At 39.1% G+C, this 13,551-nt stretch overlaps 1 protein-coding gene across 4 annotated transcripts in view; it reads right to left on the minus strand.

Moving 5' to 3' along the window:
• efr3a (EFR3 homolog A (S. cerevisiae)) overlaps positions 1 to 13,551 on the minus strand; it is a 243,809-nt gene that overhangs the window by 182,229 nt on the left and 48,029 nt on the right. For all 4 annotated transcript variants that reach the window (XM_029703945.1, XM_029703942.1, XM_029703944.1 and 1 more), the window contains 2 exons: positions 8,625 to 8,701; positions 1,176 to 1,303 (listed from right to left, as the gene is read on the minus strand). In XM_029703945.1, the coding sequence (XP_029559805.1) occupies positions 1,176 to 1,282 (107 nt within the window). In that variant the 5' untranslated portion in view covers positions 1,283 to 1,303; positions 8,625 to 8,701. The remainder of the gene's footprint in view (positions 1 to 1,175; positions 1,304 to 8,624; positions 8,702 to 13,551) is intronic.

Consider the following 13,551-nt stretch of genomic DNA (forward strand, 5'->3'; position numbering starts at 1 on the left):
AAGCTGTGCAGCGGTGCTCCACATTCAACCTGACAGGTTAAGAGGATCTGCAGAGAACAAATGGGAGAATCTCCCCAAATACAGGTGTGCCAAGCCTGTAGCGTAATACCCAAGAAGGCTCGAGGCTGTAATCACTGCATAAGATGCTCCAACAAAGTACTGAGTAAAGGGTCTGAATTCAGTTTTACATTTTTTATAAATTAGTCAAAATTTCTACAAACCAGTTTTTGCTTAATCATTATTGTGTGTGGATTGATGAGGGGGAAAAAACAATTTAATACATTTTAGAATAAGGCTGTAAGCCTACAAAATGTGGAAATATTCAAGGGGTCTGAATACTTTCTGAAGGCACTGTATACATGTATAATTTTATTTATTTGTTTACTTTGAAGAAGTGGATCAGGTAGAAAAAAATATTTTAGAAACTTTCACTAGTGACTGTACAAAAAATGAATGAATATTGTGCCAACAATTCAAGATATTGTGCTGAAAAATATTCCATGGCTTCTGGTTGGGGTATGTAAGTATGGTCACTGTGGGGACGATGTCATCGATGCACTTATTGATGAAGCCAGTGACTGATGTGGTGTACTCCTCAATGCCATCGGAAGAATGCCGAAACATGTTCCAGTCTGTGCTAGCAAAACAGTCCTGTAGCTTAGCATCTGAGTCATCTGACCCCTACTGTATTGAACGAGTCACTGGTGTTTCCTGCTTTAGTTTTGTTTGTAAGCAGGAATCAGGAGGATATAATTATGATCAGATTTGCCAAATGGAGGGCGAATGAGAGCTTTGTACACATCTCTGTGTGTGGAGTAAAGGTGGTCTAGAGTTTTTCCCTCTGGTTGTACATTTAACACGCTGGTAAAAATGAGGTAAAACAGATTTAAGTTTCCCTGCATTAAAAGGACAATATACCATTGTTTTTAGAAAGACCATTTGGAAAATACATTTTTTATTGAGTGAATGTATATATTGGTTGTCTTAAATTTGATAAGACATGAAATTATAATGAACTGAAGGTTATTTGTTGCTGTAAAATTTTGGAAATACACGATATACTTAATGTAAATGAAAATAATAATTATTTGATGAAGAGGCCACAAGAAGACAGTTAATTAGTTTATTGGGGTAGGGGTTGTTTCAAGGTCAATGGTCACTCAAAGGTCACCTACCCGTAGCGGTGGCGGACCACATCTCGGCTCAGTCGCTCCGCCAGGTAGGCCCCAATCCTGTCCAACTTCTCCGGGGCTGAAACCGCATAGAAGGTGAGCTTCTCCATGTCTGACTTAGACAGGCCATCCTGAAAGAGTAGTACACAAGGGGTTACAGAAGCACCAATCGTAAGAACATTGTCAAAAACTGAGGTAAAAGGAGAGGTTTGTTGTTTTTGTTTTACGGTGTGCCATAATAAACATAATGCACTTGTTCAGTCCCCCTCATGGATTACAAAGGAATGGAATAGTGTAAGATATAGGGTGGAAAATCCCTCTAGCTTAAATTTACAGCAATTGAAATCCATGAGCGGAGTGAACAAATCAGGAAGATGAGTGGAGAATCGGAATTCAGCGAAGTAGTAATACCATAAGGGTGGGCAAGCAAGTCATTTTCAGGGAAGGCAGTTCGAAAAGCAGATTCTGCCATCTTTAAAATAATTATAGCCCAATCAGCACTTGAATTGGACAGGGAATTAAAAATTGACTTTCAATTCATGAGAAATGTCCAATTCAACAACACTGAAAATACCCCCAATTCCAACACAGTACCAGTCAAATGTTTGGACACACCAACTCATTCAAGGGTTTCTCTTAAATTGTACCATTTTCTACATTGAGGAATTATAGTGAAGACATCTAAACTATGAAATACATGGAATCATGCAGTAAGCAAAAAAGTGTTAAACTAATTTCAATATATTTTAGATTCTTCAAAGTTGCCACCCTTTGCCTTGACAGCTTTAGCGTTGCCACCCTTTGCCTTGACAACATTAGCGCGTTTGGATAGTGGTCGGTACTATGAGACTGAGGCGCGTGCACGAGTCGACTCCATGTTTACTTTCTCTCTCTTTGAACGAAAACAACCACTCCCGGTCGGAATATTATCACTTTTTTACGAGAAAAATGGCATAAAAATTTATTTTAAACAGCGGTTGACATGCTTCGAAGTACGGTAATGGAATATTTCGAATTTTTGTCACGAAACACGTCGGGCGCGTAACCCTTCGTCACCCTTGGATAGTGTCTTGAACGCACGAACAAAACGCCGCTATTTGGATATAACTATGGATTATTTGGAACCAAACCAACATTTGTTATTGAAGTAGAAGTCCTGGGAGTGCATTCTGACGAAGAACAGGAAAGGTAATCAAACTTTTCTAATAGTAAATCGGAGTTTGGTGAGGGTCAAACTTGGTGGGTGTCAAAATAGCTAGCCTGTGATGGCGTGATATCTACTCAGAATATTGCAAAATGTGCTTTCACCGAAAAGCTATTTTAAAATCGGACATAGCGAGTGCATAAAGGAGTTCTGTATCTAGAATACTTAAAATAATTATGTTTTTTTGTGAACGTTTATCGTGAGTAATTTAGTAAATTCACCGGAAGTGTTCGGTGGGAATGCTAGTTCTGAACGTCACATGCTAATGTAAAAAGCTGGTTTTTGATATAAATATGAACTTGATTGGACAAAACATGCATGTATTGTATAACATAATGTCCTAGGCGTGTCATCTGATGAAGATCATCAAAGGTTAGTGCTGCATTTAGCTGTGATTTTGTTTTTTGTGACATTATATGCTAGCTTGAAAAATGGGTGTCTGATTATTTCTGGCTGGGTACTCTGCTGACATAATCTAATGTTTTGCTTTCGTTGTAAAGCCTTTTTGAAATCGGACAACGTGGTTAGATAAAGGAGAGTCTTGTCTTTAAAATGGTGTAAAATAGTCATATGTTTGAAAAATTGAAGTTTTTGTATTTTTGAGGAATTTGTAATTCGCGCGACGCCTATCATTGGATATTGGAGCAGGTGTTCCGCTAGCGGAACATCTAGATGTAAGAGGTTAACGTCATGCGCTAATGTAAAATGGGGTTTTTGGATATAAATATGAACTTGATAGACAATACATGCATTTTTTGTTCTAACATAATGCCCTAGGAGTGTCATCTGATGAAGATTGTCAAAGGTTAGTGCATAATTTTAGCTGGTTTTCTGCTTTTGGTGACGCTTGTCCTTGCATTGAAAATGGCTGTGTGTAATGTTTTGTCTATGTACTCTCCTAACATAATCTAACACTATGTTTTCGCCGTAAAGCCTTTTTGAAATCGGACAACGTGGTTGGATTAAGGAGATGTTTATCTATAAAATGGTGTAAAATAGTCGCATGTTTGAGAAATTGAAATGATTAGATTTTTGCTGTTTTGAATATTGCGCCATGCTATCTTGTCAAGCAATCTCGTTAACGGGATCCTATCTCGAAGGGGTCCCCAACAGGTTTTAAGCAGCCTGGACGTGTGTTGGGTCATTGTCCTGTTGAAAAACAAATGATAGTGGGACTAAGCGCAAACCAGATGGGATGGTGTATCGCTGCAGAATGCTGTGGTAGCCATGCTGGTTAAGTGTGCCTTGAATTCTAAATAAATCACAGACAGTGTCACCAGTAAAGCACCCCCACACAATCACACCTCTCACAAAGACACGGCGGTTGGAACCAAAAATCTCAAATTTGGATTTATCAGCCCAAAGGACAGATTTACACTGGTCTAATGTCCATTGCTCGTGTTTCTTGGACCAAGCAAGTCTCTTCTTATTGGTGTCCTTTAGTAGTGGTTTCTTTGCAGCAATTCGACCATGAAGGCCTGATTCACGCACTCTCCTCTGAACAGTTGATGTTGAGATGTGTCTGTTACTTGAAATTTGTGAAGCATTATTTGGGCTGCAATTTCTGAGGCTGGTAACTCTAATGAACTTATCCTCTGCAGCAGAGGTAACTCTGGGTCTTCCTTTCCTGTGGTGGTCTTCATGAGAGCCAGTTTCATCATAGCGCTTGATGGTTTTGCGACTGCACTTGAAGAAACTTTCAAAGTTCTTGAAATGTTCCAGATTGACTGACCTTCATGTCTTAAAGTAATGATGGACTGTCGTTTCTCTTTGATTATTTGAGCTGTTCTTGCCATAATATGGACTTGGTCTTTTACCAAAACAGGGCTATCTTCTGTATACCGCCCCTACCTTGTCACAACACAACTGACTGGCTCAAGCGCATTAAGGAAAGAAATTCCACCAATTTACTTTTAAAAAGCACACCTGATAATTGAAATGCATTCCAGGTGACAAACCTCATGAAGCTGGTTGAGAGAATGCCAAGAGTGTGCAAAGCTGTCCTCAAGGCAAAGGGTGGCTACTTTGAAGAATCTCAAAAATAAAATGTGTTTAAATGAACACTTTTTTGGTTACTACATGATTCCATGTGTTATTTCATAGTGTTGACGTCTTCACTATTATTCCACAATGTAGAAAATAATAAAAATAAAGAAAAACCTGGAATGAGTAGGTGTGTCCAAACTTTTGACTGGTACTGTACGTCAACCCGATGTGTGGGCGGTGGAAGTTATGGAGTGTCGTCCTTGAATTTAAATCATATAGCCGCTAACGTTTGGGTCAGAAGGGGGACGGGAGAGAAGAGAGTGTTTGAGAGTTGAGGTATTAAATCAAGGCTCAGAGGTAAATCACAGAGGTTAAGACATCATTAAACACTGTCACGCGCTGGAACATGCGTGTTCAGATGGATGTCTGTCTCTGATGTAGAGGGAGGGTCTTCATTAAACTTGTGATCTCCTGACGCTCTGGATGCATCCCAAAGAACACCCTATTCCCAATATAGTGCACTTCTTTTGGCAAGGGTCGCATAGGGCTATGCTCAAAAGTAATGCACTATAAAGGGAATAGAGTACCATTTGGGATGCATTCTTTATGGCAAATCACATCGCTATCAGTATGTATTCTCCATCCCACACATACTGTGTGGGTGTGTGTGTTTGCATTACATGTCCTCCAAGCCCATTACAATGATAACACGCAATATTAAATAAAAATACATTATATATAAAGTATTACATTATACTACACATACAATATTGGACCGTGGACACTAATGTACACTATGCATAGGGTTGCAAAACTACAGATAATTTACCAAAGTTACTGTAAATGTCCTTTTTGTAATAAAATTATGGCAATCTATGGAAACTTTGTTAATTTATACTTGATTTAAAACATTTATATATATAAAAAAAAATCCCCTCAATCTGTATATCCGGGTCCATATTTACATGACTTTCTAGCTGATAGACCATATGGTTCAAGAGAAAATAGCCTAATTAATTTTTAAAAGCGTCTAATCAACAATGATATAATTTGCTATTAACTCTGCAACCCTTCCAACTATTGCCTTTAAGAACTGTCACCAGTTTGGCCCCAAAACATTTACAACAAAGACATAGACATAATAAAATAAATCAAAGCGTGTAAAACATTAGGATACTTCACACCGAAACCCTCAAATTAAAAACACCATTGGTGTTCATTTAGTTGATTGGTTATTTTTATTACAGCTTTGTCATTCTTTTTTTTCATATTAAAACATCTTATTATTTCATATATTTTACATGTTATGAATGTTATCTAAAATCCTTTTAAGTTCCCAGCAATATGGTAGTTTACTAGTCAATTTTGACATTTACCAGTAACATGCTCTCCTTTTGCAACCCTAACTATGCACATACTTCACTATATAGTAATGGAATATGGTCCATTACATTTTAACTGGGTCAATTCCTGAAATTAATTCATATTCAACTAATTGACTGGGAATTCCCTTCATGAAATGACTGAGCTCATGTGGAATTGACCCTGACCCTGTGTTAGATTCTAGCCTGAAATATACTTATTAATAGTACCACACTCAAATGTATTGATTACTTTACATGTATAAGGAAAGTATATGTTGGGGTCAATGAAGGGTGAATAGGATCTTAGTGTATGGAAAGTTACTGAGTGAGACAAGGGGAAGTGCAGAAAGTTCATATTATGTCCCGTGTTTCCAAGGAGGGAGGCGAAGGGCAATATTCAGTGTTATCAAGTGATAAATGATGCTGGCTCATCTAACCAATAGGTGGCGCTATCACCAGTCCTAGGTTGGTAACTGTTCTATGAGCAATAGAGAAAGTTAGTTGGTTATTGGTCTCCATGATAGATAGTGGTGTAAATCAGTTCCTAATAAACGACAAGTAAAGATTACATCCTGTGTCCTCCAATTATATGTTGGTCTATTCAAGATACTGCAGTTGGTCTCTTATAAGGCAGGCCAGCTGCGGAACCAGGGAGGAGCGAGGAATTCGGCTCGAGGTCAAGACAACAGATGAAGTGAAAAGAAACCCCTGGGACGGGGGCCAGAGGGGCCCAACGCAACGATCCTACTACAGTCCTATCTCAAAAACATTCACTTCCACGCCCACGAAGGTTCTAGCATCAGGCAGGGTCATGACTACACCAGTGAGAGGAACCAATTAAGTTCCTGCCTAGCAACAGAGATGTACTGGCTGTCTATATGTGTAAGGAGTTGACCCCGCCTTGCAGGAGGTTATAAATATATGTGCTTGTGTCATCATGCTTCGTCTTTGCAGCTGTTTGACACAGTGGGTGAATAAACTTGGTTTGAGCTTTTTCTTGTCGTCCGTTTGAGTTTTTACTCTGTTTGTTCAGAACTTGGTTGGAATATTGAACTATTACTATAGTGAATCGAAAGGAGAGAGGAAGAGCACCATAAAGTGAAACCATTTTGCTAACACTTTCTATGAAGTACATATGTATAACATCATTTATGAGTTACATGTACAGCTTCGCTTAAATGCCCATATCATACATTGACACTGTCAAATAAAATGTTACCAGGGTAGCTAACTCATGCATTTTTCTTTCTATTGTGGAAAATTTGCCTGGCAACCCATCCACATCATTCCGGCAAACCTTTCTTTTCCACGATGAGTATGGATTTGCCTCCCTCTCCGACGATTTCTAGAACACGAACACATTCTGACCTTTCTGATTGTATAACACACCTCAATTTGAAGTCACAAAAATTACATCTAGGATGGCAGTTTCAGACCGAATGTATGTAGCAATCGATAGAGTAGAGGAACTAAATTCCGGGTGAGTCATCAGGCAAGATGATCAGGCTTTAGTGTTTTATAATTACGTGACTCACTTCACTTAAAAGCAAACATAAACAAAGTGCTTTATAAACCTTTGACTTTACGTAATAGTGTATTATAGGGCCTAATGTCTGTACTATTTTGTCTGTTTTCAGATAATATTACATTATGCACTGTAGTCGTATATTTACACTGAGTTTTATAACCACTTATGAGTTATTATGGACGGTTATAGTCAGTCAGTGTGATAACGCATTATTAAGGGAGTTATAAAGCATTATACATACATACTTCATTGTATCTGATACTTCTACAGAAGAGACTTTGCTGTGTGGCCTACACATTTTACACAAGGGGGAGGAAGAAAAAAATGACTGTCCCCAGAGTAATGTCACCAAAGTATTTCCAGCACCTGCTCTGAGTGATAATTCATTTGACAATGTCGCGACCATTTGAGCATTCTGACTCCCCCTGCACCTGTTTTCTTACACTAAAGGCCCTGAGATTAAGAGAGACAGACACAGTGTGAGAGAGAACGAAAAGAGACTCCCTTGTGTATGTCATTCCGCATACTAAACACACACACACTTTGCTTTTTTAATTAAACAGGGTCAAGGATTCAAACAGCTGTTAATAAGTTGTCGTGTCAAGGTTATCAAAAGCGATGTCACACAAATAGATTTGTCAAACCATAACGGTTTACGTGCCGCGTTATGGCAGGCCAATTATGGGAAATGTCCGAAATAGCACCCTATTCCCGACATAGTGCACTACTTTTGACCATAAATGGTGTTTGAACTTCAGGCAAATTTCTCATCATAACAGTGACACAGGGTCTCCAAAACAAGCTAAGCACTAGGGTAACAATGGGCTTGGATGCATGCACTACTACACAATCCTATTTGTGTTATCAAGTTGGTTGTAGTGACAGCTATTTAGTAAATGGCTTGTTATCGCTATGATAAACTGTTAGAGTGGAATGGTTAGGGCTAGATGTGTTAACATTGGTCTGTCAGCTGATGATGACCATTGTTCATCATGACAGTTTAGGGCTGTAGGCAATTTTTGTAATATTGAGATTTAATTATGATAATGAGATGGTGTTTGCCATTTACGCGTCATAGGCAAATTTAGATTTTTAAAGATGGTTGGAAACTAAAAGGAAATCATTTGGATAAGTCAAATGAGCTTTGAGGCAACATACTCTTTTGTTATAAATTATAACCTACGTTTCCCGAAATGTTTGTTTGGCAGTCGTGTTTGCTACTTCGATGGCATTTCCACTCATTCTAGGGAAAAACTACAGGAAAGGATTGACATTTTAAACAAATGTCTATAACCAAAGAATGTGTTATTGAAGTAATGTCATTAAAATGCCTTGTCAAATACATCTTGTAACAGAGGTAAAATACTCACTTTGGGGTCCTCTGGGAAGATGTTATCAACCAGGCGTTTGTACCTGGGCCTCAGGGGTCCACAGCAGCCACACACACCTGGAACACAAAACATATTAATAAAATAAATAAAAAAATAAAACAAACACACACACACACACACACACACACACACACACACACACACTCTACAGGTGATAATACAACAATAAAACGTAAATTATGATTATCCGATCCCAACATTGCTTCAATAAATACCATATCACTACTCTATAAATTACCACGCATCATTAATATGGGTAATTCAATTTTGCCTTGATTGTTTATGTTTGGCGACTGTCCCTACATGCTGGATCTTGACCTTAAAAGCTACAAAATAGAATGGAATAGGGTAACAAGTTTTCATTAACGCAAATTAGTATTAACATCACTCAGTTGAATTATCAGCATTAACCAATAACTCAGAGTGACAGGCGTGTGCAAGAAAAAAAAAAAAAGAAAAAAAAAATAGAATGTGAGAGTGAGTAAGAAAAAGAGATTTAATGCATGTGTGCATGTTTGCTCACACCCAAGTGTGTGTGTGTGTGTGTGTGTGTGTGTGTGTGTGTGTGTGTTCAATTCACATTCCTGGCCAGTCCGAGGCCATTGTCCATCTTCAGAGAAATGTCAGAGCTAGAGTGTTTTACAGGTCTCAGGATGCAGTAGACCAAAGCAAAGTTAAAATAACAAGTCAGTCCTGTGACTGAGAGGTGTTTAGCATTAAGAACAGAACCCAACACTATGGCCACATTTTAAATAAAGGCTTCAGGAAAGAAACAATAAGAAACACAGCGCAGCGCTCTAAGGCACAGCATCGCAGAGCTAGAGGCGTCACTACAGACCCGGGATCCATCTCAGGCTGTGTCGCAGCCGGCCACGACTGGGAGACCCATGAGGCGGCGCACAATTGGCCCAGCATCATCCTGGTTAGGGGAGGGTTTGGCCGGCTGGGATGTCCTTGTCCCATCGCGCTCTAGCGACTCCTTGTGGCAGCCAGGCGCATGCATGCTGACTTCGATCACCAGCTGTACGGTGTTTCTGCCGACACATTGGTGCGGCTGGCTGGCTTCTGCGTTAAGCGAGCAGTGTGTCAAGAAGCAGTGCTGCTCGGTGGGGTCGTGTTTCGGGGGACACACAGCTCTCGACCTTCGCCTTTCCTGAGTCCGTACGGGAGTTGCAGCGATGGGACAAGACTAACTACCAATTAAATATCATTGGGGACAAAAAAAAGGGGTAAAAAGTATCAAAAAATAAATAAATAAAAAGTTAAAGTATAGAATTTTACTTTACACACAAAACAATTAACAGTAACACTTTCTATATTTAAAGGGCAACAACGCAAAAAAAACGACTTATTTGGTTGAAAATGTCCTGTGTATCGTCGATATTAGTTAGAAACATTCATTACAGTGCCAAAATTTACAAAAAAGTGAAATTAGTATTATTTTGGTGAGTGGATTCCAAAACTGAGTTTTGTAATTAATGTCGTCACAGTGCCTACAGAAAGTATTCATACCCCTAGACTTATTCCACATTGTTGTGTTACAGCCTGAATTCAAAACGGATTAAATTGGGGGGGGGGGGGGGGGGGGGGGGGTTCTCCCCATCTAGACACACACACACACACACACAAACCATAAGTGAAAACATGCTTTTAGAAACTTTAGCAAATTTATTGAAAATGCTAAACAGAAATATCTCATTTACATAAGTATTTACACCCTAGAGTGGAAGCACCTTTGGCAGCGATTACAGCTGTGTGTTTAAGAGCTTTCCACACCTGGATTGTGCAACATTTGCCCATTATACTTTTCAAAATTCTTCAAGCTCTGTCAAAGTGGTTGTTGATCATTGCTAGACAACCATTTAAGTCTTGCCATAGATTTAAGTAGATTTAAATCAAAACTGCAACTTGGCCACTCAGGAACATTCACTGTCTTCAAGGTAAGCAAATGCAACGTAGATTTGGCCTTGTGTTTAAGGTTATTGTCCTGCTGAAAGGTGAATACCTCTCCCAGTGACTTCTGGAATTCAGACAACCACTAGGATTTTGCCTGTGCTGAACTCTATTGTTTATTTTTATCCCCCACAAAAACAACTAGTCCTTGCCAATGACAAGCATACCCAAAACATGATGCAGCCACCACTATGCTTGAAAATATGTAGAGTGGTACTCAGTAATGTGTTGTATTTGCACCAAACATATTCAGGACAAAAAGTTGATTGCTTTGCCACATTTTCTGCTGTATTACTTTAGTACCTTGTTGCAAACAGGATGCATGTTTGGAATATTTTTTATTCTGTACAGTATTTGGGGTACCTACAATGTTGTTGAGCCATCCTCAGTTCTCTCCTATCACAACCATTAAACTCTGAGCGGTTTCCTTCCTTTCCGGCAACTGATTTAGGAAGGACGTCTATCTTTGTAGTGACTTGGTGTATTAATACCATCCAAAGTGTAATTAGTAACTTCACCATGCTCAAAGGTATATTCAATGTATTTTTTTAATCAACCAATAGGGGCCCTTCTTTGCGAGGCATTCTAAAACCTCCCTGGTCTTTGTGGGTGAATCTGTGTTTGAAATTCAATGCTCGACTGAGGGACCTTACAGATAATTGTATGTGTCAGGTACAGAGATGAGGTAGTCATTCAAAAATCACGTTAAAAACTATTATTGCACAGAGTGAGTCCATGCAACTTGTGTGACTTGTTTAGCAAATGTCTACTCCTGACCTTATTTAGGTTTGCCATAACAAAAGGGTTGAATACTCATTGAGTCAAGACATTTCAGCTTTACATTTTTTATTAATTTGTCAAAATAAAAAAATCTATTTTGACATTATGGGGTATTGTGTGTAGACCAGGGACCAAAGAATTATAGCAATTTAATAAATGTTTAATTTAAGCTGTAACAGTGAGGTTTGAAAACAAATACCGAACTGGATGAAATGTGAAAATATTGTCCCATTACATAACTAGACCCATAGAGATATCCAACATTAAACTAACTTTACCATAGTCAGTGTGTGTTCAGAGAGAGATCATTTACAAACTAAAAGCCACATGTTAATGGAATTACTATAACTCAAACCCAACTCTCAAATATGCCAAGGAAAGTGGGTTCCCTAAATCAAAACTGATCTAAACCCATGGAATTCCACAATCTCTCCTGGCTATAGCCCATGCTTGAGAGATACAGTATAAGCATTCTGTTCCCCAAAGACTAGTCCACTACCCATAAATTAACTAATATCAGAGTATTGTATTGGGGTTTAAAAAAGGATAGGTGATGACATTTGTTTGCAAGAAAGTAACGTCTAAGCAATGAAGCTATGAATAAGACAGTAGACTAGAGAGTAACATGAGAAGAATGCAATTGATGAATTTACAGTTGAAGTCAGAAGTTTACATCCACTTAGGTTGGAGTCATTAAAACTTGTTTTTCAACCACTCCACAAATTTCTTGTTAACAAACTATAGTTTTGGCAAGTCATCTTAGGACATCTACTTTGTGCATGACAAAAGTCATTTTTCCAACAATTGTTTACAGACAGATTATTTCACTATCACAACTCCAGTGGGTTAGAAGTTTACAGCCTTCCCTGTAGCTCAGTTGGTAGAGCATGGTGTTTGCAACACCAGGGTTGTGGGTTCGATTCCCACGGGGGGCCAGCACAGGAAAAAAATGTATGATATGTATGAAATTGTAAGAAATGTATGCATTCACTACTGTAAGTCGCTCTGGATAAGAGCGTCTGCTAAATGACTAAAATGTAAATGTACATACAGTCGTGGCCAAAAGTTGAGAATGATACAAATATTAATTTCCACAAAGTCTGCTGCTTCAGTGTCTTTATATATTTTTGTCAGATGTTACTATGGAATACTGAAGTATAATTACAGGCATTTCATAAGTGTCAAAGGCTTGTATTGACAATTACATGAAGTTGATGCAAAGAGTCAATATTTGCAGTGTTGACCCTTCTTTTTCAAGAACTCTGCAATCCGCCCTGGTATGCTGTCAATTAACTTCTGGGCCACATCCTGACTGATGGCAACCCATTCTTGCATAATCAATGCTTGGAGTTTGTCAGAATTTGTGGGTTTTTGTTTGTCCACCCGCCTCTTGAGGATTGACCACAAGTTCTCAATGGGATTAAGGTCTGGGGAGTTTCCTGGCCATGGACCCAAAATATCAATGTTTTGTTCCCCGAGCCACTTAGTTATCACTTTTGCCTTATGGTAAGGTGCTCCATCATGCTGGAAAGGCCTTGTTCGTCACCAAACTGTTCCTGGATGGTTGGGAGAAGTTGCTCTCGGAGGATGTGTTGGTACCATTCTTTATTCATGGCTGTGTTCTTAGGCAAAATTGTGAGGGAGCCCACTCCCTTGGCTGAGAAGCAACCCCACACATGAATGGTCTCGAGATGCTTTATTGTTGGGATGACACAGGACTGATGGTAGCGCTCACCTTGTCTTCTCCGGACAAGCTTTCTTTCGGATGCCCCAAACAATCGGAAAGGGGATTCATCAGAGAAAATGACTTTACCCCAGTCCTCAGCAGTCCAATCCATGTACCTTTTGAGGCAGCAGACTTTGTGAAAATGAATATGTCATTCTCAAAACCTTTGACCACGACTGTACACTAAGTTGAATGTGCCTTTAAACAGCTTGGAAAATTCCAGAAAATGATGTCATGGCTTTAGAAGCTTCTGACAGGCTAATTGACATACTTTCAGTCAATTGGGTGTGTACCTGTGGATGTATTTCAAGGCCTACCTTCAAACTCAGTGCCTCTTTGCTTGACATTGTGGGAAAATCAAAAGAAATCAGCCAAGACCTCAGACAAAAATTGGAGGCCTCCACAAGTCTGGTTCATCCTTGGGAGCAATTTCCAAACACCTGAAGG

The sequence above is a fragment of the Salmo trutta genome, chromosome 21, assembly GCF_901001165.1.
Source record: "Salmo trutta chromosome 21, fSalTru1.1, whole genome shotgun sequence".
NCBI classification, from domain to species: domain Eukaryota; kingdom Metazoa; phylum Chordata; class Actinopteri; order Salmoniformes; family Salmonidae; genus Salmo; species Salmo trutta.